Source organism: Xiphophorus couchianus, chromosome 5, assembly GCF_001444195.1.
Source record: "Xiphophorus couchianus chromosome 5, X_couchianus-1.0, whole genome shotgun sequence".
Taxonomy (NCBI): Eukaryota; Metazoa; Chordata; class Actinopteri; order Cyprinodontiformes; family Poeciliidae; genus Xiphophorus; species Xiphophorus couchianus.
The window spans coordinates 22,745,377-22,772,585 of NC_040232.1; the positions used below are offsets into that span (position 1 = coordinate 22,745,377).

Here is a 27,209-nt window from a genome sequence, read left to right on the forward strand (position 1 = left end):
GGCGCCATCTTTACTGCACTGTGGCCTGACGGGAAAAAAAGAAGGAAAGGAGGAAAGAGAAAGGAACGAAGGGAGATAGAAGGAAAGGAAGAAGTTAAAGTTTGGTGTGAATGGTTGATGAGGCTGCTGGCGCCAAGAGGTTTGGCCGGCGGGGGCCGCTCAGTGAGCGGCTGAGGGAGGAAGCAGAGAGGCGGAGGAATGTTGGAGGAGCAACAGAGATGGAGGAGCGACAGTTTAAAACTTCATTTTTGTTTGATTTCATTTTCAATTGCTTTATATAAAGTCAACGAAAACGTCAAGAATTTTTAATTTTCGAATATTCAATACTAAATCCAAGTCAAACATGCAAAAAAAAAAAAAAAAACAACCATTCATCAGAATGAAATACCTGCGTAAAATGGTGTAAATCTGGAACTATGATAACCGAAAACTTTACCGTTAAGAAACTCGAGATAACGTTTTCCAAAGCAAACCGCAAATGTAGCGTTTATTTGACTCTTTTTGTTGTCATTTTTTGTCTTTTCAGTCATTTGCTAACTTGACCCAACCCGGTCTGTCTGGTCGTGCTGGTGTTTCATTGTCGCAGTGATCAATGCGAACGTGGCTGTGCGTAATTACGCATCAATAAGTCCGGGCACTAAAAAGCTGCTGATCTGAATCCCATCGGTGTGAAAGTGTGACCGCATCCGTTGTGCTGCTTGATTCCTCCGGACAGACACACGAAGCTCCGCTTTTCTTTACACAATATCCTATAATCTGTACTGCGCTCTTGGAACGGCCGCACTCCTCTCTCCTCCGTCGGATCGGTTTGTTTTTTGTCTCCCTTTCCATTTCTCCCTCTCTCTGTCACACACACACACACACACCTCCAGCGGATAGGCAGCCCACCGCATCGCGCGCATAGAAAGAGAGAGAGAGAGAGAGAGAGAGAGAGAGAGAGAGAGAGAGAGAGAGACACGCCTTTTTCTCCGCTCCGCCGTCGGGTCGGTGGGCAGCGGGCTGCCGGTGATTGACCAGCTCCTCTCCTTGATCTGTCAGCCTGCTCGCCTTGGCGCCTCCCCTCTCCTCTATAAATGAACCAAGTCTGTTCACTGCGCTCATTGCGCGCCTGCTGAAGTGAGAGGAACCGGAGGGCTTCGCGGGATGTGTTGACAGACCAGAATTCCTCCTTTTGGGTTTCGCTTCGCGCTCGGTCTTCTGCAGCTTCTCGTTGTCGTCGCTGCCGTGTTCAGAAGCGGCTCCTGCTCGGGTTCTTATTGTTTCATTATCGCCGCTGCCTCCGCGCGAGAGCCGTCGGGTTACTTAAGATGAAGGCTGTTACTCCAGTCCACCCCCAGGACTCCTCCTCCTCCTCCTCCTCTTCTTCATCCTCCTCCTCCTCCAGCGGCGGCAGCAGCAGCCAGCTCTCCCTGCACTATCTGTCGAAGCAGAGCCTGAACATCGCCCGGTGCCGGATGGAAGAGGAGGATCTGTTCTGCTTGCAGTACGACATGAACGACTGCTACAGCCGCCTGAAGCGCCTGGTGCCCACCATTCCGCAGGACAAGAAAGTGAGCAAAGTGGAGATCCTCCAGCATGTCATAGACTACATCCTGGACCTGCAGCTGGCTCTGGAGACGCACCCTTCCCTGCAGAAGCAGCCGCCTCAGCGGACCTGCCCGCCGGCAGCCTCCAACCCCAACAGGACGCCGCTGACGGTGCTCAACATCGACCACCACCAGGTAAGCTGTGGGCCGTGGTGGGGAGGGGGAGAGGTGGAGGTGGTGTGGGGGGGGGGGGGGGGGGGATCCGTCAGCCTCAGACAAAGCGCGTCATATACCGTTAGATGTCATTGTCCTTCCAGCGCTGCAGAAACAAACAGGAAGAGAGGAGAAAAAAGAATTACGGCGTCTGGTTATCAAAGCCTTAAAAATATGAGCAGAAAAAAAAAACACAAACAAATTTTAAATAAAAAGAAAAGAAAAAGAAAAACGTGGGCTCAAGATTGCACACTTGATTGCGGGGCTTTTATGATTTGCATGATAATGACAGCGTGTCAGAGGCCCACCTTATCCCGGGATTGGTGAAGTGCCTCAGCCTGCAGTCCACTCCACTGCGCACAATAGGGCCAATTTGTCATTCAATAGGCTGGAGGAGAATTTATTACAGCGCAGATAGCTGGTTAATACCAGATTCAACTGAATATCATGAGGGGCTTTGCTTGGTTTAGGCCTGTTTATTATTATTATTACTTTTTAACTCTTATTCTGAGACATTCTTTGTTTTACCTCATTTTCTTTCTTTTTGTTTTCCTCTTCACTGTTTTTCCCAGAGAACATCAATAGTGAAAAAACCAGAGGACTCAGTTTTATGCCGCTGAGACATCGATGCTGCATTTGGTAAGTGGACTTAAATCATATTCGATCAAAATGTTGTTTTTGATTTTTGTTCTTCTTTTGAGGGAATTGATTTTAGTTTGTTTTATACAAATCATTTGAAATATAGAATATATTTGAATATATTTAATGGTCCCCTAAAGGGGAAATCTGTCATAAACTCAAGGGTGAATATCGCACATTATACACAGAAGCAGACAATAAATACACATACTATGCACATAAACAACTAGAAATGTAGACTGCAGTTATTACAACACACCTCCCAGGCCTCGACGTACTCTGTCAGATTTTAATGGAGGTGCATAAAAAAAATATTTAAAATGGTTCAGTTTAGTTTTTTTTGGGATTCTGTAAATAATAATAGTGAAACAAATCCAAACCAAGGCCTAATGAATCAGCAGCATTAGTGGGCTCTGTGTGTGCGTGTGTGTGCGTGTGTGTGTGTGTGTGTGTGTGTGAATGGTGTAAAGCAGTGAAGCCAGGAGACGTCAGGTAAAAATAATAATTGTTAAACATGCAGTTGGCACCAGCCTCAGAGGCAGCTGTGCTTTGCGCAATAACTGTCACCGGTGTAGCAATCTGAGGAGAACGGCGGGTTAAAGCCTCCGCTCGCCCTCTCTTTCATTCTCTGTCTGTCACACAAACACACACTTTCTCTGCACGCTCTTTTTCTCAATCTCGGCTCGCAGTTCAGTTTTTTTTTTTTTTATTTCTTAACACACACCTGGGTAGGACCGGAGTGCGTGTGGGGGTGCGTGCGCGTGTGTGTGTGTTTGAATCGGGCCAGCCTGGTTGCTGTTTGACCTGGTTTGTTTTGGGTTGTTGATCAAGCATGGCCTCTGTTTTGTCGTTGGCGCCAGTCAGTCTGGAGTTGTGCAGCTCACCCTCCCTTCCCTCTGCCTCTATTCATCCCCTCCACAGGTGTGCAGGCAGCGCAGAGCCGCTCCAAAAGTCAGCAAAGCTTCGCCAGGGACTCACACACCCAACTGGAGGCACAGTGTCACAAGAGGGAGGGATGGGGGGGAAACACACACGCACACACACCCGCTGAGAGGAAATAAACCCGAATAAAATCTTTTTTTTTTTTTTTCACATCAGCTTTTTCCTTCATAATGTTGATTCTGAGAAAGGGAAACAAAATGGACTCATCTCCTTCAAGTTCTCTCTTTTTAGTTTTCATGCTGTTTTTTTTTTTTTTTTAAGTTCTTAACGTGTGAAAGCGTCGACTTCCCATCTCCGAGGTTCTTTCTTTCTTTTCCTTGTCAGAAACCGATTCGCCGAGCGACGGATTGTGAATTGTGTCCGAGAGACTCCTGCTCAAAGCTTTACTAAACTGCGAAAAAAGAAAGAAAAGAAGACAAAAAAAAAGAAAATCATTGTACACGTTCCTCACATCTATTGTTTAAAATAGATGACTTGTGTTTTGAAAAGGGACGCCGGTCCCTGGTACCTTAAACATGTTTGATATTGTAAAGAAGAACAATTCTGATTCGAGACAATTAAGCTTGTAAATACAGAGACACAAATGTTCTATTAAGGTATGTGGAAGGACTTATATGAGTAAATAGATTATTGTAATTATTATAAGATATTTTTTATTGAAAACCGTTGGGTTTTTTGTTTGTTTCTTTGTTTTTTGGGGGGGGCGGAGGGGTTTGCAGTTCTGTAAATATTGTGTTTCCACTTTTAGTGAATGTTTTATGCTCTGCCGGTTATGTCCTCACATGATGATATCATTAAACTCTTTGCAGTGTTTGAAATAGTTTGAAATGTAGCATGTCAGGCTCATCACAAAGATGCTGAATGTGCACTGAAGCACATTCGGCATTTCCCCTCCCCCTGCATCCTCCATCGACTTTTCTCCTCAAATCTTTTTATTGTCTTGATTTGATTCTGTTCAGATGCTAAAATGAAACCCAAGAGCACTTCCAAGAGGAAAACAAGACAAAACAAAAATCCGCAGCTCACCGTCTCTTGAGTTTCTCCTTAAGCAGTAAATGATTTACTTGAAGAAATCATTAAGCTTTTGGTTATAAATTGGTGGAATACTTTAACAAACAGGCGACGTGTCTACGTTGACCTGAGGTGATTGTTCTGCCGGCGGCCTTTAAACGAGGGGAGGAAAAAACTTTTAACTTTTAATGACGTTCAGCACTGAATTTACCTCACCACCCTCCTGCCAGTGCAAGAGGGCACTTGTACGTTTTGGTCTACTGCACTGTTGGACTTGACCACTGGCTTGTGAGGAGTTGTCGCAACAATTAAAATTTCCCAGAAGAACTGTGTCGTGTCGTGCTTTTGTCCTATAATCTGGTGTTCACTGAGAGAAAGGCAGGGTAAAGTCCTTAGGTCAACATGTTGCTCTAATGTGATCTTTGAAACTTGCTTTACAGGATCCAGAAATCCAGCCTTTTTGTTTTCCGACCCTTCCTTGAATTCCTTCTCACCAGGATTTACGCAGCACCGCATTTACTGAGCTCCCAGAGCTAACTGGGCATGAGGATGCAGCAGGGTTTCAGAGTCGCTCTTTTAAAAGGACTTAAATATTGAATGTTTACACAATTCAACGTCCATTTGTTGAAGCTAACAGCTTAAAGTAACCGTCACATACCAAAAGCTGACGTTATTATGGAAAAACAGCAAAAACAATCCGTCACGGAATGAAATATATAAGTCCAAGTAAAGTGTTCACTCCTTGGTTGTTAAAGGTTAAACCTGCTTTTAATGAGATATCCAGCTGTATTGTTGCCCCTCCCCCGCCTGTTGTCAGCTGGTTGATAAGCTTCAGGGAGAACATATTTGTATGTTTGGAAATATTACTGATTGAGGAAAAGGACAGTCAGGGTGTGAAAGCCAAAACTCATAATATAGTTACACTTTAATATGGATTGCAAATTGGAAGATATAGGCGGCCTGCTCATAGTCAAGCTAGCTTGACTATGAGCTAGCTTCATTCCGTCAAGCTAGCTTGACTATGAGAAAATCATCCTGTCCTCTATACACTGCAGAATAATGCATGTAAAATGTAGCAGGTGTATGTTCTATATTTTTTCTTAACTCTAGAATCAAGATAAAAATACAAATGTTCACAATGAACAACATGTTATAGGTAACATTAATATTATAAATACAATATTTTTTAGCAGCAGTGCTCCTAAAGTTAGATCATCTTAAATCTTTAGTTTCAAATGTGGTGTTTCTGCTGCTGGGAGCAACCGTTTTGTTTTCTTTAAATCTTTAATAGTTTATTAAAGGGGTAACAAGCAAAGCCTGGTCAAGTAACTGGTCTTGGCAACGACACTGCAAAATTAAAACGAAGATGAAATCAGTGCTGCTAGAGGCTCAGTTTTATTTCACAGAAAAGAACATTGTGAACTGCTGAGACTTTAAATGGGCTCTTTAAACACATTTTATGTGAAGACATTAGAAACAAGTGGAAAAGAAACGGAATCAGGTTGAGTGAAGCAAGGAGCCAATTGGAATTTTATCGGACTTTCTGCAAATGTTTTTGCCTAAATTGTTCCGAGTTAACCTAAGACACAGGCAGATTAGTGCTTGTCCTCCTGCTGATTGGTTTCAGAGCGGCGGACGCTTGCCAATGAGGAAGTCTGAAAGCAACATGAACATAAGAAGTAAAGAGAAAAGGTGATAACTGCCTAATTAAACAGAAAGGAGGCAACTGGATGCCCGCTGAGGTTTTAAAATTCAAAATATGACAGCATGTGTTTATAGTTGGAACCAGATGGAGTTTTTTTTTTTTTTTTGCTGCTGCTGTATTTTGGGTATAAAATTGTGTAAATTTAAATGAGTGTTCATGCTTTCACACATCTGGAAAAAGGAGTGAGGCAGGTTTCAGTAGCTCCTTTCTACCTTTTCTCTACAGATAGTCATCTGGCGTCGTTTAGCTACGTTAGAGACGGTCTCTTTTTCTCTCTCATCGAGCTGCAGGGCTTTCCTGCCTCGCTTCGCCACGTCAACATGGCCGATGGGGGGGGGTTAAAGAGGCTGCTTGACTCCAACAGGCTTGGTGACTGAGTCGCTCTGTGGGAGCTCCAGCCACCTTTGAGAAACCTCTGCAAAAAAAAAAAAAAAAAAGAAACAGAAGGCCACCTGTGTGCGCGTGTGTGTTTACAGCCCACAGTAAGAGAACCCGGCCTTGATGCCCTTGACAAGCACTGTCCTTGTGATGTGAAATGTGAGTGTGTGGCTGTCTGTGTGCGTGAGTGATAAAAGGTTAAAAAAAAAGTGTGCTAAAGCACAGGTGGCCAGCTTGACAGTTGGACCTTCCTGATATGATTAAAGATATTCTGGTTCTCACGGAGGCCCGGCAGTTCAAACTGACTGCATCACCAATGCATTTCCACAGGAAACGCCTCATCTAATGGAGCCGGCTGACGGTCACCTGAGCTGAGGCTGCGTTTCGTTTTTAAGTAGAGAGTGTTTTTCACAGACCGACTCGGAACGACACGCCACACTGAAGAGGAACTCTGCATATTGTCCTCCATGTTGTTCGGAAAGAACACGTTTCTAAAAGAGTTAGGGGGAAACAGGACAGGAGCGGCCTGAGGCATAAGCAAATGAAATCACTGCTTAGAGCGACCAGGGCAGCAGAGGATCCTACAAAATAAAACCCCACAAATCATTAGATACTTCGGTATACAAGTTTTTAAATTACATTTGAATGAATTAACTTTTTAAATAATTAATTAGGCTTTGTGTACAAACATATGAGTTGAAAGTTTGATAAATTGGTTCTTACATAAGTAGAGTTATAACTCTACTTATAGAGAGTAGAATATATATATATATATATATATATATATATAATTTACAACAAAATGCAGTAAGAGCAAATGGAGTTTCTGCAAGTTATGCATTCAAAAACTGTTTTTTGCCAAACTGAAATTTGCAGGTGTAAAGCTACACTGCTGTGCCACACTTCAAAAATAAGTGGTAAATAAAAATATATCAAGTGAAGATGGCCAGTTATAACGTCAATGAAGTCTGTAACAATATCTACTGTCAGATGAAGCTCTGCAGTCATTTTCTTCCACTAAGCAGACGTTTTTTTAAACCTTCCTGCCATTGAAGACGTGTGAGAGGCCGTGCTTTAGGACAACGGCATGCTATCATTTTCATCGCCACTACAAAACAGATGTGGAGTATTTTAACTTTTTTCTCACCCAATGGCATCAAACCCAAGTTGCAATATTTTGGAGCGAATGGCAAATGAAATTTGAACATAGTTTGAGCTTCGTCTTGGATCCCCTGTCAGCAGGATTTTAAAACCGGGCAACATGAATCAGTTTTAGTTTTGTCACTCTTAAGATTGAACGATAGGTGTCCTAAAAAAAAAAAAAAAAAAAAAACTCTTCTAGGTTTTCCAGTTGAACTCCCTCCATGTTGGACTAATTGTAATTTTGTGAGTACGCCTCCTCACACTCTTTGTCTTCAGTAATTGCATTTACAATTACTGAAGATGAGCTGTAATCATTCCTGTTTGTATCCATACACCCTGTTGGCAAAAACAAAAAAATTAAACATGTATCTGACAATTTTCCATAAGTTTGCCTCTGGAGCTAAGCAATGCTAATTAAACCTGTTCTTTCATCCTGCCTGGAATGTTTTCAACAGCAGAAACGTAAGTCCATGAAATAATCTAATCTGCACAATTTATTTACAGCTTGCCTTCAAAGACTCTTGATGTACTTACGTAATAAATCAGGGAATATGGAGGTTTCAGCAAGTCAAATGTAATACTTCTACAGACCTTTTTCATGCCATCATGAATGAAATTCAAAACCCTTCAGAAAAGCGTAGATATCGGGGACGGTTGGTGGATCCTGCTGCATCACAATCAACTATCGCAAAAACTGTGAAACTTCTGAGCTCTAATTTTCCTTTTCCAACAGCTTCGTGCTTTTCACACAACATGGCTCTCTACAGCCTTAAAGCCCCCAAGTGGGGAGTTTAAACATTTTTACCTTGGCCTCGTATAGACTGGAAACAGAAGTGAGCCAGTGGCAAAGACAGACAGGCGACACATTGTCACTTACCCAACTACGCAAACAAGCTAGCTAGCTGTCCAGCTAGCAAGGGTTATATTAGCAGCTAGCTACCAGTAGCCTCATTCACATCAAGTTATACGACATCAAGATGTTTGCTGCGAGTCAAACTTTTGCCTGACAGAAAAGTCTCACAAGAAAAAAACCTAAAGTAGTCCTGCCACGAAGAAAACGTTTGATTGATATATTTAAAGCCAAGTTACATTTTTAAAAATAAGACGTTTTAACGGCCATCAGCTTGATTTCAGTGGGGCTACCTGACTGGTTAGTTTGGCTCTCCTCTCTGCTGACCTTTGGTTACTGCTCTGCCTCCTTTAACATGGAGGCGGTCAGAATTGAAGGCCTGGCTCCTTGCTGTTGAACAGCCTAGCTAGTAGATAGCCAACGGCCGTTAGCCAGCGCCTGCTGTGAGAAGCGTGTGGATGGATTCCAAAAAAAGGTTTGATCCCTGTCACAATGAAAATAAAGCAAGAAGGCTCTGTGAAAGTCTGTGATTATTCTAGCATTCAACTTATAGAAACATTGTAGGTAATTCTAACGGACTAACTCAAACAGGGGGGAAAAATGTCTGATTTAATGTCAGATGGTTAGAAATAAAAAGTTGTTTTCTTGTGGATGGAAATATGTTGTTTCAGCTGTATTTCTTTATACATGGTGGGTAAAAAAAACAAAACCAACCAACCCGCCGCACCTTGACTAAATCCAGCCGGTTCGTTCTTCGGAGGTAAAATCGTGTAAACTAAGCCTCGTTAATTTAGCTCATTAGGTGAGCAGAAACCTGTTTGATTGGAGGCAGTTGGAGCCCTTCCGCTCCGATGCAGCAGTGGTATTTAACTCACCATATTGGCTGTCTGATGGCTGCACCTCAGGGTCATGTTCTGTGACATGGTTGTTGTCCCAATGCCACCCCTCCACACACACACACACACCCACGCACACACACCCTGTAAGGGGCTTGGCAGACCCCTGCTTCCCCCTCTCTAATCATGTGTTCTCCAGGGGGCGTGCAGCCATTCTCGCTGCTCTTTGCAAAAGCTTGGCATTTGTCTGAGATCTCATTTCTGTAATTCATCGCTCGTCTCCTGGGAGCCAAGGTTGGCACCGGCGATGCCAAGTCCTCCCTCCTCCTTCACACGCTCTCGTACTCTTTTAAAGCCCCTTCCTCCCCTCTCGCTGTGTCGGCCTTTCTTGCTCTGTTTAGCCTCCGTTGTTGTTTGTTGTTGTCCTGGAAGTGGCTCTGACTGCAGCTAAACCGGTGGGTGTACACACATTAAAACACACGCGTTTGCGCCCAAGGCAGTCCTTCTCGTGCTAATGTCTCGAGGAAAAGACTCGAATGAGGCTCCAACGATCGAACAGATCGCTGAGGGTGTTCATTTTTCCTAATGTCTTGGATTTTGTTTAAAATTTTGTTGATCAAAATCACAACCAATAAGATCGTGGAACAAACAGCGCCATAAGAATTATTTGCTCATGTCTACATTTTTCAGGTCATCAAGGAAATTTTCTGTCACACAAAGATAACCTGAGTAAGATTCTGCTTTCAAATGATTTCATTTATTAAACCTGCTTAGTCCTATGTGAGAAATGAATTGCCCCTATATGAAGTCAAGCCAAGTTTATTTGTGCAACAAGGCAGTTCAAAATGCTTTACATGAATAAAACATAACAATAAACAACCAAAGCAAAAACAGAGACATTACATTACATTACAAAATGACAAGTTGCAGTCGACCACAATTATTAATCTGTTTTCCAGATAAACAACAAATGAGTTGTTCCTTTGAACATCTAATTTGTTCTGAGTTGTTCACAGGAACTCTGAACAAATGAGTTTTTAGTCTTGATTCAAGGAAACTCAGTTTTTGAGGAGTTTTGCTGTTTCCTGTAAGATTGTTCCAGATTAGAGGAGGGTAAAGGCTTAATGTTGCCCCTCCATGTTTGCTTCTGGTTCTGGGGACAGAGAATGGACTGAACCAGAAGATATAATAACTCCATGGCAACCATTCGGCTGTGAAAATGCCTAGCTGGACCTAGCTCCGTCTTCAAGGAACAGCTCCTCCTCTGAGCTGCAGTTTCTAAGCTTCTGAGCTTCCACCTCACAGAGCAGCCCTCCCCCACTGAACTCCTTCAGACTAGCCATCAGCAATTAGCAAACACCTGGTGGAACTGCACATCTGCTGAGCTCATCATAGGAGCTACTATTAGGCAACTCTGGTAAAAATGTTGTTAAAGGTTTAATAGACAAGAGATGTTGTGATAACTTCCTGAAGGTGGAGCTTCAGAAGTTTTTTAAGTGACAGTACCCCAATTTTAAGGTATTAAATTACTAAGTTAAATGTCTTTTAAGTCACATTTGATATACTTATTTTTTTAAAACAGTTGTAGTTAAGCTAGTTACTGGATTATGCTGCAAAATGGCACTATGTATCTGGACAACAAGTAATACTGCCACTTTAGTAAATGAAATCATTAGGGTTTTTTGCATTTACTCTGGTTTTTGTAATATTAGATTTTATCTAACTGCGGGGAAAAAAATGCAAATCCAACATAAATCTCTGAGGGGGCGAATACTTTTTCGACAGCCCTACATTATTGTTTAATTGTTGTTTTTTGACTAATCAGCCAAGAATTTAAAAAATAAAATAAAAAGAACGTACACACCTGCTTGTTGGAATTTGAAACATCACTTATTTTTCTGAGTCAGTATCCCTTCATGTGTGTAAGAGTGAGCTTTGACGAGGGGGATTCTTCCTCGAAGTGTGGTGGCCTTTAAATCTGACGGCACAGGTTGAATTGCTGCATCTCCCATTTTGTTTATGAGTAAACGGCTGTTGGTGGCAGAGATTTGAAGCTAATAGCTGCTTTAAATAGCTGCAATTAGAGAGTAGCATGAGATATTTAATCACTCTAGACCAATTAGTCTGTAATCAAGCAGTGTCCAAGAGCGAGCACGTTTTTGTCCTCTACTGTTCCTCTGCAAGCGCCCGCCATATATTTCTCTGTGCGGCGGGAAGAGCAGTGATTAACACGCGGGGATATAGGCCCCCGTGGAACGCAGTAATGTGGAGTTAAATCAGGGAGAGAAGGAGGCGAGACATCGCGGCTAAACCTGTTATTGCAGTTTAACATATGCGGAAGGTTAATTTAAAGCAGAGGCGACGGTGAGCGTCCCCGCTTTATGTGTTTGTGTTAAATTTGCCGGAAGCAGAGGGGCTGGGTGTCTCTGTTTCTGCAAGGAAAACAACTGATATGTTTTTCTTCCTCCCAGCGTCTCCAGGAGAGGAGGAGGCTTAAGGTTAACGAGCGCCTGTGATTTATTCGGTAAGCCTTACAGATTTTATATTGTGTTAATATCAAGCAAAGCCAGGAGGAAAACCTGACTGATGCACGCGTTTGAAGCCACAGTGCTGCATACTCACACCTGTGCAAACAACTGGCTCCACTGGTGCCCTTGTTGTGTTAGTAATAGTGCTGTGTTCATAATGACATTTCCGATTGACTGGTCATGGGGCCGGCCTGTCTACTCCCTCCGTCCCGGACAGAAAGTCGGCCGACCAGTTTGGTTTGGTTTGGACACTCTTATCAAACAGGATGTGATGCTTTCCCACGATCTGCAGCGGAGGGGCCCACACACCAGGAAGAGAAAGCAGCAGGTAATCATGTCTGTCAGAATAAAACATAAAAAACACAAGAATGACAAAGGTTGTGAAGGATTCATGACTTGCTTGTTTAAAGTCCTGTAGAGAAACTTTGTCAGCATGGAGAGGTTAAAGCAGACCCTGAATCTGGGAGCCCAGCAGCCGCCAACAACCGGCTCATCTGACTATTTGTTTTAGGCTTTGCGGTTGAGCCACTCATAAACTGCCTGTATGGAGTTAAAGCCAATCAGTTTGCGTTATTTGTATCCTTACAAAAGTCTAAAAAAGTCTTCAATTTGTGTCTAAAATTAAGGCTTTAAAGTATTTTTTAGGCACATAATGTCATTTTATAGCACAATTAAGTAACTATGTTAGCTTCAGTTGTTATAAAAATGCATATGTCAAATATGACTGAAAAGAAATTTGACTTTGTAATTTAATTCTTCGAAATTGGGCCTCTGTCTCTTTAAAACTCCGCTTTTAGAAAGTCATCACAATGTGGCTCCTCTATTAACCCTTTAGCTACGTTTTTACAAGAGTTGTTCTGATAAGCAGCTCCTATAATGAGCTCAGCCGATACGCAGTTCCACCAGGATTGAAGGATTGACTAGTCTGCAGGAGCTGAGTGAGGGAGTGGAGGTGGAGGGCTGCTCCAGCTCGGGAACTGTAGCTCTGAGGAGGAGCTTTGTCTTTGAAGGCGGAGCTAGGTCCACCCAGGTGTTTTGCACAGTTGAATGGTTGCCACGGGAGATTGAAGGATTCCTCAAACATGCATGAGCGATTCAAGGCAACACTCCAAGTGTGTTTTTGATGAGGGGATAACATTATAACACAATGTAAAGCTGAAAAACTGTCTATTTTACATAATACTGTCCCTTTAAATACACCAATAAAAGTCATGTGACGGATTCCCAAACACAAAGTGCAGCAACAGAAAACAGAAGAATTAGCTCAAAGTTGAGGGCAATGTGTTTAACGTGTACAACAGGAAACACGACATCTCGGTTCAGTAACCGTACTGGATTCTTTACTTCAGAAGCAGCATACAGAAATTAAACCTGTATTGAATTACAGATTTAATTTGTGAATTAGCACAAAACAATAAAAACTATAGTAATAGTACACCAGGGCCTTCAGGTCACTGTCAGAGACGACATGGCGTGGTTTAAATACTTCCTGCCCTGCATCGGTAAAACTGCTGAGCATTTCATCCTGAAAACGTTTGGGACAGGATGTTCTGTTCTCTGCCAAGATCAAATCTCCAAACCTGCTTAGTCTAACTTCAGCAACACAAAGATCTCATTTATCAGCTGCATACCCAGTACAGTTACACAAAGAGTATGCAATTCTTTCATTATTTTGAACTGCTCATTTTGATTTATGTCTTTTTCTTTTTTTATATAAAACATTCCCATCAGCCACCAATTGATACTAAAACTGCTGAATCAGGATGACAGAAATAAATATATATATACGTATATATATATATATACAAACAATGGATGGATGGATGGATGGATGGAAACAAGGTGACTCCCCCCTCAGTGGTAATACAGAGTCAAATGGGTATTTTATTTTAGCGACTGCCTGAGGGGGAACTGTATCTAAGCCAACAGAAATCATATTGGAGTCTGAGATGACAAATGGAGACCTTGAATAACAGAATTATTGATATCAGATTTGAAAAAGGGCTAAATTAATTCCTCTGCAGCGCGGTGCTTCAGATCCTTAGGGCTCATCTGGGTGCAGAAATTTTTATAGAACTCATTTTGCATTTCACCGGTGAAACGTTCGCCATCACCTGCCTGTCTTTGTTGCTTTAATCCATTTGCAATAATAAAAATTGATGCAGCAACAGAAAAGCAGAGGAAGCTTTTCCCCACAAAGATATTCTGCTTTGGCTATTTGAAGTTGGTTTAACTTGAAAATGAACGTCCGCCTGCCGCCTTGAAATTGCAGGTTAAGTCAACAAGAAACACCAAGAGACAACTTGTCTAAATATTGTTGGGGTTTTTTAAAGTTCATTAATGTTGAATTATTCGGCAAATGTATTTTCATTTGCCGAATAATTTCTGACGTAAACATTCACTGGTGGGTCTGTGCCTCATCAGAGAGATGAAACATGGAAAAATGTCTAAGTATAAAACATCCAGCATGGAGAGAAGAACTCTCACCATTTATCTGAGGTGTGAACTACATGTCAGTTTGGAACCTCTACACCTTGTTTATTACAGCCACATGTGGCCTTCATATCTGGTTGATTCTCTCCAGACCAGCAGATGAAAACACACGTAGTTCGCATTTTCTTGCGACATTTTAAAAGTTGTCCTCGAAATCCACCGAAGCAAAGCTTTTTATGTATCTGAATTTTTCAACATTTCCAAAATATTGGAAACAGCCTAACTTAGCTGGAGAGCACAGCTTGCATTACACATCAGTTGCATGGAAACCAAACATCTGTATCTGTCTGTGTAAGTTTGCTTTTTTTTTCTGTGGGTAGATTTTATTCGCCAAAAGCATTTATTTTTTTTAACTGAACTAAAGCTGATTGAATTTGATTTGATTAAATAACTGAGTGTATCAGTAACCTGTTCATCCTGGAAAGAGCTTTGACATGACTTTGATTTGAAGAGTCATGCTAAAATAAAACTGAACTGACTGTTCAGTTTTATGTTTTGGAATGATAGAAATGATTGGAATTCATCATTTTTCAGCAGAGGCAAATCAGATCCAATCTTTAAATAATAATCATAGGTTAACTATTCCATCATGTGTCCTCTAGACTTTGAATAAAGGAGAGTAAACTGTGTCCAAAAGGAGCATAAAACACAAACAATTCCCTAAAGTCTTCCAACAAACCAAAAGATGAGATGACAAAAGCTATTCTTGCGTTCTAATCACACTTTATAAAACTTAGAAAAACTTAGAAACTCAAACTGATACTTTTCAAGTAGCGAAATGCAATGAAACAAAAATTCTGGAGAGTCCGGTTCTGGTCTTCCATGCCTTCACAGTGTGCAAGGAAAACTTCCTCTCCACACCATGGTTCATCTTAAGTAAAACCTCACATGCATCCATTTTTTCCTCTTTCTTTTTCGCCTCATCGTTGGCAGCTTGTTAGTTAAGAGAAGAAAACCACAAGCTGTGAAATTCTGTGCGAAGCTGGATGAAAATGAAGCGGCACCGCCCGGGCTCCTGATCCCTTCCATATGTCTCCATATAGATATCAAGCCATCGATTAGAGGAACGCTGTCATCTAGTTGGCAGCGATTAGGCTGCTGGCTTTGGCACCGAGTCAAAAACTAATTCACATGCTAATGTCTTCCAGATCAGGTCTCGCCCCTAAACTGGTTCTCCTCATTGACTTGATTCCCTGATTGGACAGATGGCCACCTTTCAATATCCCAGACGTCTGTTTGTGTTTTGGCATTGGGTACCGGTGGTGAGGGGGGGCTGTCAAAACGGGGAGGCGGGGTGTCGAGGATTCCCAGGCTTATGAATAAACAACAATCATCTAGATAAACAACAACATTATCTGGTGTGTGAACCTTGACGACTATCCATTATAGCCATTACTGTCACATCATGAGCTACAGTTGGTTTTTAATTGCTCTTATTCGACATTGAAAATGGGGTACACTGGTGGGGTGGGCCGGGTTAGTGGTTGGGTGGGGGTTTGGCGACTCAGACGCCGTATCAGTCGAAGCTTAATTGATTTGTCCTCGTGCTTGCCAACGCCGCAGTCGATACAGTCAAGTGTGCCGAAAGCCATCAAAGCGGAACACGAAGTGAAGGCACGAGCGCCGGGACAAGACAGCTGGGAGAGAAGAAGAGGAGAAAACATGATTTCCATTTCAGCCACCTCTTCCTCCCCGTCCTCCCCCTCATACTTACTTCTGTCCCTCACCTTTCTGCTCTCTGCTTTCTGCTCTCTCTCTCTTCCATCCAGCTCTCCATTTTTGTGCCTGGCAGCACTCTTTCTCTGGAGACGTTCTCTGCAGTTGTGTGAGGAGAATGTCAGTCCTGTGCAGTTAGGAGTGTGTGACTTTCCAGATCTGGGGGGGGGGGGCTCATACTCCTGCCTCCATGAAAATGTCCCCTAGATGTGCTCATTAGCAAAACACAGATGCATTCAACGCCCCAGAACACGGCATTCTGGGTACTGTCACTTTTTATCTCATTTATTTAAGTTCACAAAGAAACCTTCCTAAAACAAAGGCCTAAGTCATATTTTTTTATCAAGTGATTTATTTCAGAAAGGCGACAATAAACGACTGACCAATTCAGGCAGAGATCAGCACACACACACACACCTTAGAGGCTTTCTGAGGACACCGGCAGAAGGATGCTGATTATCTCAATTTTTGTTATTGGAATATCATTTCAGGCAGAAAGATTAAAGCTAATGAAAAATATAACAATATGTAAACTTTAATATGCCTAACCAGAGAGGGGGAAACAACCAAAAGTTAAAAGGATCAGATAAGATGAGGTAAGATAAGATCGACCGTCATGTAGTCAACAGTTGTGAAAGGCAATAAGAGATTACATTTTGTCAAGCGCCATCGTTAGAATAATCAATACACATCAAATATGTATCAGTGTTTCATTTAGTATGGTTCGAAGGCGGCTCTGCACACGTGGGGTTTTAGCCTTGACTTACAGGAACTCAGCGTTTCAGCTGTTCTGCAGTTTTCTGGAAGTTTGTTTCAGATTTGTGCTGCAGAGCAGCTGATTGTTGCTTGTTTCCATGCCAGCTTTTTATCCTTTATAAATAAAATAATCATTTGAAAACCACAACCTTGAACTCACGAAGGTCACATCTGATTTAACATTTTGCTTGATGATCTTAAACACCAATGTGTGACAAAGTGTATTGTTTGCACTGAGTGTCAGAACGTTCCCTTGTATTGTTGCAACGGAGCCTAACGATGGTGTTCCAAAAACTCTGCATCTCAGTCTCACATGGCCACTCATGAATTCATAAATATGCATTTTCACGTACAAAAAGGGAAGCATTTTTAGCCACTCGCGTTTTCTGTAGTTGAAAACTAATCAACGCAGGGCCACAAATGGGAGAAAAGAAAAAAAAAAAGAAAAATAACACTGTAATCTCCAACGCAGTAAAACCCTCTGAAATGAGCTGAACAGGTGCATAGGTGAACCAAGATAAATATAGCCTGGCTTGATGAAATAATTTCTCTACCTGTCCGGGATAATAACTCATTATGTTAATCACGAGCCCTATTAATCATTTTCTCATTTGAACTGTCAGGGCGTGATTGTCGCGCGAGGAGACGCCGCGAAGTACAACGAGAAGATTCGCCTTTTTTTCCATTTATCAAAGTCAGACGAGGAGAGGAAGAGGTTGCCTCTGCCAGGACTGACCGGGAGGCGCCTGAAAAAAAAAAAAAATCCACACATCTGTGACGTTTAAGGAAAGGGGCGGGGCCACAGAGGAAGGCGCTCGAACCAGTAACCATCTCTGATGGCGCTTGTAACATAACATCGCAACAGGAAACATATTAGCAAAATTCGGGAGGCGGTGGGTCTCTGGATGCTGCATGCATCTTCTCTGCGTGTGTGTGGGTGTGTGTGCGTGCGTGTGTGTGTGTGTGTGTGGCAGAAGGCTCGTATATTGTGATTGTCTCATTGTGAAAATGCCCTACTGGGGTGGCCAGCTGTTCTGGTGCCATAAAAACGAGGCAGGAATGTCTGGTGGGATGAAGGAGGATGCAGAGACTCCGAGAGAGCCACACATTGCTTCTTTTGGAGCAGCAGATGTGGGACACACAAACACGCACCCACACACGATAGATGGGCACATGCAGAACAAGTGCAGCAGTCTTCCACACACACACGCGCGCGCACACACACACATGCGTAGAAGAACTCCCACAACACAGATGTGTAACTGTTCTCTAAACTCAAACTTTAACATGCAAAAATCCAACACATCTGGAGAAAATCTGAAGTCATGGATCAGATTTTGTGTACACACACCCACACCTAGGAACAAAACACACACACGCACACACACACGCATAGTGTAGAAGCAGCAGCAGCAGCAGCAGGCGAGGTGGTGGAGGCGTTATCGGTCCATATCTGTGCTTGGAGCCACAGCAGTCTCCAAGGCTGCTATCAGCTCCCCCATTATCTCTGTCTGAGAGTGTGGAGGAGGAGGAGGAGGTGGAGGAGGAAGAAGAGGAGGCCAGCGGTGAAGGCACCCCCTCCCCATCCCCACACCAACCATCTCCCCTCATAGCTCCCTTCACACACACACACACACACACACCCACACACACTTATTAACGCACACTCACCGGCAGCTCGTTAAGAGGGCGGAAATGAAATGTCTGTCCCCAGAGCCGCCCCGAGAAGCAGAGCTGTTGTGCTGCTGTGGCACAAGTTAGGTGATTTTCAAAAGGATGTCCAACAATAAAAATTAAAAAAAAAACTGGAGAGAGAAAGAGAGAGAGAGTGAGAGCGAGCAGGACAGGGAAGGAGAGAAGGTGGCTGGGGCAGGAGAGGAGGAATATGACGGATTATAGCGTGGAGCGATAAGAGCGATGGAAAGGGACAGCAGAAAGGAAGCGTCCTGCTGCAGCCACCACTATCTCACTTCTCATTACGTTAATGGCTTCTGGATGGAAGAAGAAGGACCGATGGAGGAGGCAGCTTGGACGGGGGCTGCATGTTGTTTTATTTTAGCTGCAAAAACTTCTGTTATTGCACGTTATCTGTTCTTGGTCCTGGTGGTCAGGTTCCCACTGTGGCTCACTAAGATGATGGAGCACTAAAGTGAAACGACGCCACATCAGTGTGGAGAAACTCCTGGTGCACTAACGACGTCTGCAAATGTTTTTTTTCTTCTCCTTTTGACAAACTTTGACAGTTTTTTGTTTTTTTCTCTCATTGTTTCTATTTGTTATTTGAGCGCGCGTAAAATAAGACCAAACAGATTATGACTATGAGATGAAACGGCTGGAAACAGCTGCTAACACATTTGTAATAAGCAATACATGGTCAACTGAAATAGAAAAATATTAATACTTTTGGTAATTCATCTAAATGTGTAAAATGTAAGTAATGACGCCAGAGATTTGTTTGAATGGGAGAAAAAATCAGCAGGATGCCACACAGCCGCATCCACCTTTACATGTAGTTTTTAAAAATATTATTATTATTCACTGACATTCAGTAAAGTAAAGGTGAAGCTAAGGTCACTTAGTCATAACTTAAAGCTTTGATGCTATAGTTTTACTGCCTTTGTTTGGTTTTGGTACTCGACTGTTAAAACTCGGCAGAGGCCAGGATGACATTTTCATGGAGAAATGATTTTGATTAAAAACCACCAGACTTGCAGTCATTCAATAAATTAGAATGCAGGTTTGTCAGATTCGAATGATCTTTTAAAACAACAACAACCTTTAAGCGGATATTGAACATACTTTTCATTAACCCCACATTTCTGTTTTTAAGAATAGATTATTGTTTTTTAGCTTGGTGCAATATTCTATATTTAAATGTCACATTTTCATTAACCGTAAGCAGGAAATCATCATAATTATCAGAAGGAAAGGCTTTCAAATATCCATCTGTGTGTATTTAATCTATTTAAGGTGATTTATGAAGTGATCGAGTAAATGGGCCTTTAAATAATCTGATTTACTGCACGGATTTGTACACAACCATGATCTAATTGATATTATTTTAAATAGAAAAGCACCAATAATTCCAAATTCCGCTTTGTATAGCAATTATTTATTATTATTTTAGTTTTGATGGACATACAAAAGCAAAAATATACATACACAATGTATTTATTTTGGTTTTAAGAGTTGATTGCAGTACGCCAAAGCAAAGGCAAAAATGACAGAAAATCCATTGAAGAGCAACTCAAAACCACCAGGGTTCCTTTTTCTCGCTCTCTGTCGAGTCGGCTACGCTGTACACAGACCTGTTGCCATAGCAACTGGCCGACAATAGCTCTGTTAATGTATCAGGATTCAACATCAAAAAACATGCAAACATTTCCCTCTCAGAGATCAGAACATTCAGTCCGTTACAGTTTTATGGTTTCAGGTTTGATGTTTGTTTTGTGATTATTGATAAGTGATTGCCTGAACACAGCGGTGATTGATTAGCTAATTTAAGCACCAGCTCTTCTGATGGCTTGCCAGAAAGTTGGTCCAAGTTAAGCTAACATAGCTGACCTGCTCCCCTCGAATTATTTTTAAAAACCTTTCTGACCTTTTCTGATCTTCTTATCTAGTTGTAATGTTGACAATTAGTAACAGGTCACTGCATCCTTTCTGCTTTTATATATCACGCGTACATTTAAGATTTAATGCGTTATGTTGACATCTTGAAAGCTAAAACCAATGGTAGCCATCATCAGCGAGCAGCTATTTCCCCTCCAGCACGGATCTGAGCTCACAGGAGGATACCTTGTCCACAGTCTTTGGTGAAATAGAGGAGATTTTAGCTTTATGATATGATGCATTTACAACCAATGTTGCTAAGTTTTATGAAGCTTTCAAGGTTTTTTGTCTCAGCTTCAAATGTGTTCAAACTGTTCATTTTCAAAATAGTTAGCCAAAGGTAAAAGGTCATGTGGAAAGATCCTCGACTGATTTACAATTGCAGCTTTTTGTGGCATAATCAAATCACCAGGTGTATTGACATTCTCGCACAAGGGTTCGAGAAACTATTTCTCTCATACACTTTGACTGACCTCTTTCTGTGTAACGTACAAATGTCAAATAACAACAATGGGAAAATAGGAACATTTGTGAAAAATGAACCAGAGAACACAGAGCGTCTCTTACGAATAAAATACATTTAAAAAAAACTGAAGGAGTTGGGTTAATGGCAGCTTTGGCTTGAATCTCTGTGGATAGATGGGGTTATAATACACAGAAGACCGAATTTATGTCAGAGTTATATAAATAAACTCATTAATTTCTGTGTCTGTCTGCTTGGCTGAGACGGAGCGAAGCGCTTCCTGGTTTCCATGAGCAGCACTCAGCGGCCCTTTGTGTGCGCGACACAGCCGTCAGCGTTGACAGGGCGTCAGCCGCTATCGTCTGGACCGTCCGGCCGCCGGCGCCACGCTGGCAGGGCCTTCAGCGCCACCTGGACTCAGGCCTCCAGACGCTCAGATAGCTTTAAGAGGACCACTGCTGGGGATGTAAAAGTAGCTGGGCCAGAACCACCAGCTGCCAGCACCAGCACTTTGGGTCCGAAGGAAACGCTGGAGTGTGTACGGCTACAGTGACGACAGAAAATAAGTCGTATTTCACTATTTTCAAATATGGCTCATTTTACGGCTGATGATCATTTTAGTTATTTTTCATTTAAGCCTTTTTGAACAGTAATGATAATATATTAATACAGTAGATGATCCAGATAAACATATAATTCAACTTTTATTTTAAATATTTATTTCCTCCAATGCAGTAACAGTATTCCTTTACCGTGCACTTGATCATTTGTAGCAAAAGATGAATCTGCAGTTAACAATATATTTATAACATCAACCTGTGAAAAGCTGGACTTACAGCTGCAGAATGTAACTTTTATAAAACAAATATATATCCTTTTTACATATTTTTGAAATTGTCACTATGTCGTGACGGTATGATATGAGACAGATAATCGGAAAAACTGCTCTCCTCTGCCTTCTCCCAGTGCTAACATAGAGACAACCAATCAGAGTCATCCAATCAGAGTCAGGAGGCGGGTCTTTGGGCTGTTAATCACCCTTCATGTGGGCCTGCTCCCCATCCTCGGTCCTTGCTGCCTCCCTCTTGGCTACGCTGCAGCTAGCTCTGCTGATGTGAATAAAAGGCTAGTTAGCATGGCCACTGATGACAGCAGATAAATGGTTTTCCTGAAATGGTGACTTGTTTCTCTGTCATTATCAAGCAACAAATACATGAGATTGATTGACAGCACTAAGACCCTCCTCCTGGCTCTGATTGGTTGTTTTTGAACAGGAGCGGTGCATTTCTGCAGAGAAGCTTGATTTTATTTATTTTTTCCCCACACATTATCTGTCTCATATTATTCTGTCACAGCATGGTGACAGTTTTAACAAATATGTGAAAATCACATGCTACATATTTAATATCAACACAGTGGAGGGCTGATCTGTTATTTTTTTGATTAACGGATTGATAATTGGACAGCAAAAGTTGCTTAATAAGGGATCTATTTTTTATTTTACAGAATTTGAACCAGGTGGACAAAAACTATGCCACTTGAGGACTTTTGGGTAGAACATGTTTAAAAACTTTTTTTTAAAAAGTTAAATATTAAAAATGCATATATTTTCTGCAGAGTTTTGACTTAATTACTGCAATGAGAAAGTTGTACTTTCTGCAGTACATACAGACACATAATAGAGCCTGTATGCTCCATACAACAATTAATCGATTACTAAATCAGTTGACGATTATTTCTGTAATTGATTCATCAAGATTAATCTGACTAATCATTTCAGCCCTGTTTCCAAGTGCCAACTGAGCGTGGAGTCTAACACATCCATTCAGTAAAGATGTCTCCCTCTTTAACCGCGCCGCGGGCTGAAGGGCGGAGCAGCTGCTCATGTGCAGGATGACGGGGCACAAGCGGCTGAAAGAGACGGAGACCGGCACGCCCGAGTACGAGACCAATGTCGGATCTCCGTTGCTCGGCGTGGAGGGAGACGGCAGAGGCGGAGGAAGAGGAGCGGAATGGTGCTGAGGGGAACAATATCTTGCATGAGGGAGCTGATGAGGGAGAAATGTGATAACACCAGAGGCAACAGGAACAGGAAGGCCATAATTCATGGAAACTTTTACAGTGAAATAATTCCATCACAGATGTTAAGGTCTGCGGGGGGGAGAGGAGAGAGAGGTTGCGTCTGTGGAGAATTGCTTATCCACAATTACAGCAACTCACCACATTCAAGTTAGCATTTTCACACCACAAGTTCCCTGAGAGGAACTGCGACACGAGCAAACAAACAATACACTACTTCCTTCCTCCTCTTCCACACGCACACATACGCACGCGCACACATGCAGAGTCACACAGGAGGGACCATCTGACAAGGCCAAAGCGATGTTGCTTCCAGGGGACCGTGAGTCGGTCCCTCCACAGATGGGCCGGGGCCCTGCACCCTCTCCCTAATGCTCCATTCTGCAGCTGTGTGAGATTAGCTAGGTACCATCAATGCTAATTTGTGCTGATACAACCAAAACTTTTATTGAGACGAGGAGGAAAAAGGAGATAAAACACACACACACACACACACACCCGCACCCCTCCTCACGCACACACACAAACATACGGCCATTTATTGAGGATGTCTCCTTGAGTCTGCTGCAGAGGTCTACTCCTCACTGAGGCCAAGGTGACTGCTTAAAGCCATTATTATTCATCATCATTATGGTGGGATGTCAGGATCAAGTCAAGGAATATTTATAAACTTTTCAATCATAACGTGTAAAAAAAAAAAAAAAACATGTTTGTGCTGTCAGGATCTGTGTCATCCTGCTTTAGAGTCCAACGTCTGAGAATAAAACTGGAATAATTAGGTGCTATGGTTTTTATTAATGCTTTTGGATAATGATAATAAAAAGTCATTTTAATATACATATGTGTTTTCTGAGATAATTTGACTGCCAATGTCAGTAATTCACCTTTAATTGTTTCCTTCTAATAAGATATTAGGCACCTTTTTAAGTGTATATCATTTGGTTTGTTTGTTTTATTTGAATGTTTTTTTGTGTCTTTTTTTACTCAGACAAAAGGAAGTACTATTTTCTACATTTTCATGTTCTTGTCTTTCAGCCAGATCAGATCTAGATAAAGGTTGGTTTGATGTCTCCATAACAACCTCTTGGCCTTGTTGTGTCTGAAGCTAACAAAATTCCCTGCCTAATAACCTCCAAATATCACAAATTACATCTAGGATCCATCTAAAAATATTTAGTTGTAATAGTAAAATGGGAAACATCCTGACTTAGCTAGACGATAAAACTAGATTTCCCAAACTTTCACTATTTTTCACTAACTGATTCAGGGTGTGAATTATATTGAAATGCGTCTTAACGGAGGACTTTTCTCATTTCAAGCTTCGTATCAGTTTTAAACAACACAAATCATAGTTTTGTTATTTTCCTGTCAGTAACAGATTCATTTTTATTGAGCATGTTTAAAATCAGCCAAAATTACTCAAAGTGCTTTACAGTCAAACAACAACCAGGTAAATAAAACAGAGAAATACTGTGAAACCAATGAAAATGTACTACTCTATCATAGAGAAACAAATTATACAAAATAAAAAAGCCACAGCAAAAATACGTAAAACCTGCAAAAACGTAAAATCTCAGGAACTAAATTAGCTGCGTTTTTATTGACCATGCAGCTGCCCAATTTGACATTATGAAAATAAATTTGATTAACGAAAACACAGAAACTAAAATGAAAAAGTTGATCAAACGTTTTGGCACCATGATGAGGTGGGAACTTGTTTTTTTGCTGTGTCAAAATTTGTTTATGTCACAAAACTCGCGTCACACGAGTCACATGATCAAGAACCGGATGCTGCCGCTGCTGCAAACCACGAAGAAGACGACATCAGGAAGTGGTTGGAGGATCCTGGGGCAGCATAATGTTTAATAACATATCATGTGAACAAATTTATTCACGTATGATTTTAATTGTTTTAAATCGCAAAGTTGTGGGGTTTTTTTTTCAAAATTAGCGGAATATCAATAAACTTTTGCACACATTTGTGATGTGAACGCAGCCACTGTTACGCTGCAAAACTCTTCTCAGCATCTCCCTCTGAGCTTCGTAGCTTTTCCGGTTTCACTGATCGATCTACATTCAAATGAAGACGCAACTTTCAGAGCCAAGATGTTTATGTGACGGTGCTGAGGTCATTCAGAGAGGAGCTTTTCTGCATTTCTCCATTTTATGAATGTTATTCCCGTTCACTCTGGGGGGGAAAACCTCTGCCACGTAAAGCAACATATAAATATCATTTGTCTCCCCGCTGCGTCTCTCTATGGGTTATTTTTCTGTTTCCACTTCTGCGCTCGCCGTGTTTCATTTGCTTCCTCGATAACCCACTGGAACACACACGGACCGCACCAGCAAACTTCGTCAACACACACCTCCAGCTCTCTTCTCTCACACGCAAACACACACGTAGTGTATATGCCACATATGGCTTACCCCTAATATGGTAACTCTGACTGAATGCATTATTTATCATTTGCATAATGTCTCCCTGCTAGCCTATTTTCCCCAGATAAGTAATATACAGTGTAATGTCATTGGCTCACACTCTGCAGTAGGAATAATGGGGTGGTTTGTTCACTTTATGAAAAACTATTCATCACAACACAGGCAAACAAATTTGATTTTCAGCTGTGGAATATTCACTGGTGCAGACTGATATTGTTTTCATGCAAAACCAATAGAGATGCATCATGTGGATTTTTATTGCATTATCAGAGCCATGAATGCAGTTAATAACACTAGTGCCTCGTGACTGAATTATTACCCAGCATGCTGTGGGTCCTCTGGGACTTAATGCTGCAGGACCACAAAAATAACTAAACGGTGACGGACTCAGTGACCCGAACCTGGGTGGTGGCACGTTGCACAGAACATTTTATTTAGGGGGCTCGGGGGTGACAAATAGATTAGAGTGTTATTGAAAGGCTAATTTATGAAGTTAAAGAAGTGAAACTCTTCTAATACAGAGAATTATTACACAGAGACTAATATTTTGCTAGCTTTTCCTTTTGTTCATTTTGAAAAATAAAAACCCCAAAATTCACTTTTGTCAGAACAATAATTAGAGAATATTACATGAGACCAGCAAAAAAAAGATTTTCAATGCATAAATGTTGACTTATTGACAAGTACAGTAAGTGACTGTACTGTATGGACTCGGTGCTTTTGCCTGGTAAATCATCAGGTCCTGGTAGTTTTGGCCGTGTGAGCAGGTGCCAAGTCCTGCAGGAGAATTAAATCAGCATCTTTATAACCCTTGTTAGCACAGGGAGACATGAAGTCCTCCAAAATGTGCTGTTTGATGGATGCGCTAACTTTAGACTTGCTAGAACACAGAGGACAAAGAACGGCAGATGACACGGCGTAACGAATCATCGCCGGCTGTAGCAGCGTCATGCCGCGCCTCAGACAGCCAGAGTTCTGTCGCTCCTTTCATTTCCCAACTTTGGAAAACAGAGCAGCGGTCCGGTCCAGTGGGAAAGGTGAGGCGCTTCGAAAACTCTCCGAATGCGCTGCACTGCAGACACAATAAACATTTATACTATAGTTACCATAGATCAATTACCAATTATCATTCTGGTTGTTGTACTTTTACAGCAACTTATCTTGTCTTTGTGTTTTCCATCAGTCCATGTCTCTGGATGTCACATTCAGTCATCAGGGTTTGGTTTCGTGTCATCTTTGTTTGCACAGAAATCACAGCTCATTTCATGAATTACTGCATCCGCTTTTCCTGTCATTTCCTTGTTTGTGCCAAGAAAATCACACAAACTGAAGAGTCAAATATAATAAGAGTTTACATCGAGTGTCTTAACGGACACAGAAATACAGCAAACGCCTTTTTTTTTCTTGTAGATGGGTGAAATAAAAAGACAGCATAATCAATCTCTGTAAAGCGTTTTAATTGGATATAATTATCTGTTGTTCAACTGAGAAACAAATAAATCTTTTATAGAGAAAATTAGAAGAAAAAAACTCAACTGAGCACACTTTTGCATTAATACTTTGTCGAATAATTTTCAGCATCCAGTCTATTTTAATAGGAGCTTGTTAGAATCTGGTTCTGTAAACACTCTTCACATCTTCAACCATTTTCAGTTCTGAGCTTTGACTAGACCTTTTCTAAAACTTACATACAGGAGTTCTGGGTCAAAACTGAAGGATATTTAGACATATTCAGTATTTCATCGACCTTAAAATAAAGACTTAAATGAAAAAACATCCCCAAGCATGATGCTGGCATTACCATACAGGTGTTCTGTTATTGATGTTTAGATTTTTTTTTTCCAGATTCAGATGGCTTCTTCTGACCTTTGACCTCTTCA

The 27,209-nt window shown here is 41.6% G+C and overlaps 1 protein-coding gene across 1 annotated transcript; it reads left to right on the top strand.

Annotated features, from left to right (window-relative positions):
• The first annotated feature begins 972 nt into the window (after nt 1-972).
• id4 (inhibitor of DNA binding 4) lies at nt 973-4,658 on the top strand. The gene is made up of 3 exons (XM_028018603.1): nt 973-1,721; nt 2,312-2,378; nt 3,300-4,658. Exons 1-2 carry the CDS (start codon nt 1,308-1,310, stop codon nt 2,357-2,359), a joined length of 462 nt encoding a protein of 153 aa, XP_027874404.1. The 5' UTR covers nt 973-1,307; the 3' UTR covers nt 2,360-2,378; nt 3,300-4,658.
• Nucleotides 4,659-27,209: the final 22,551 nt, after the last annotated feature.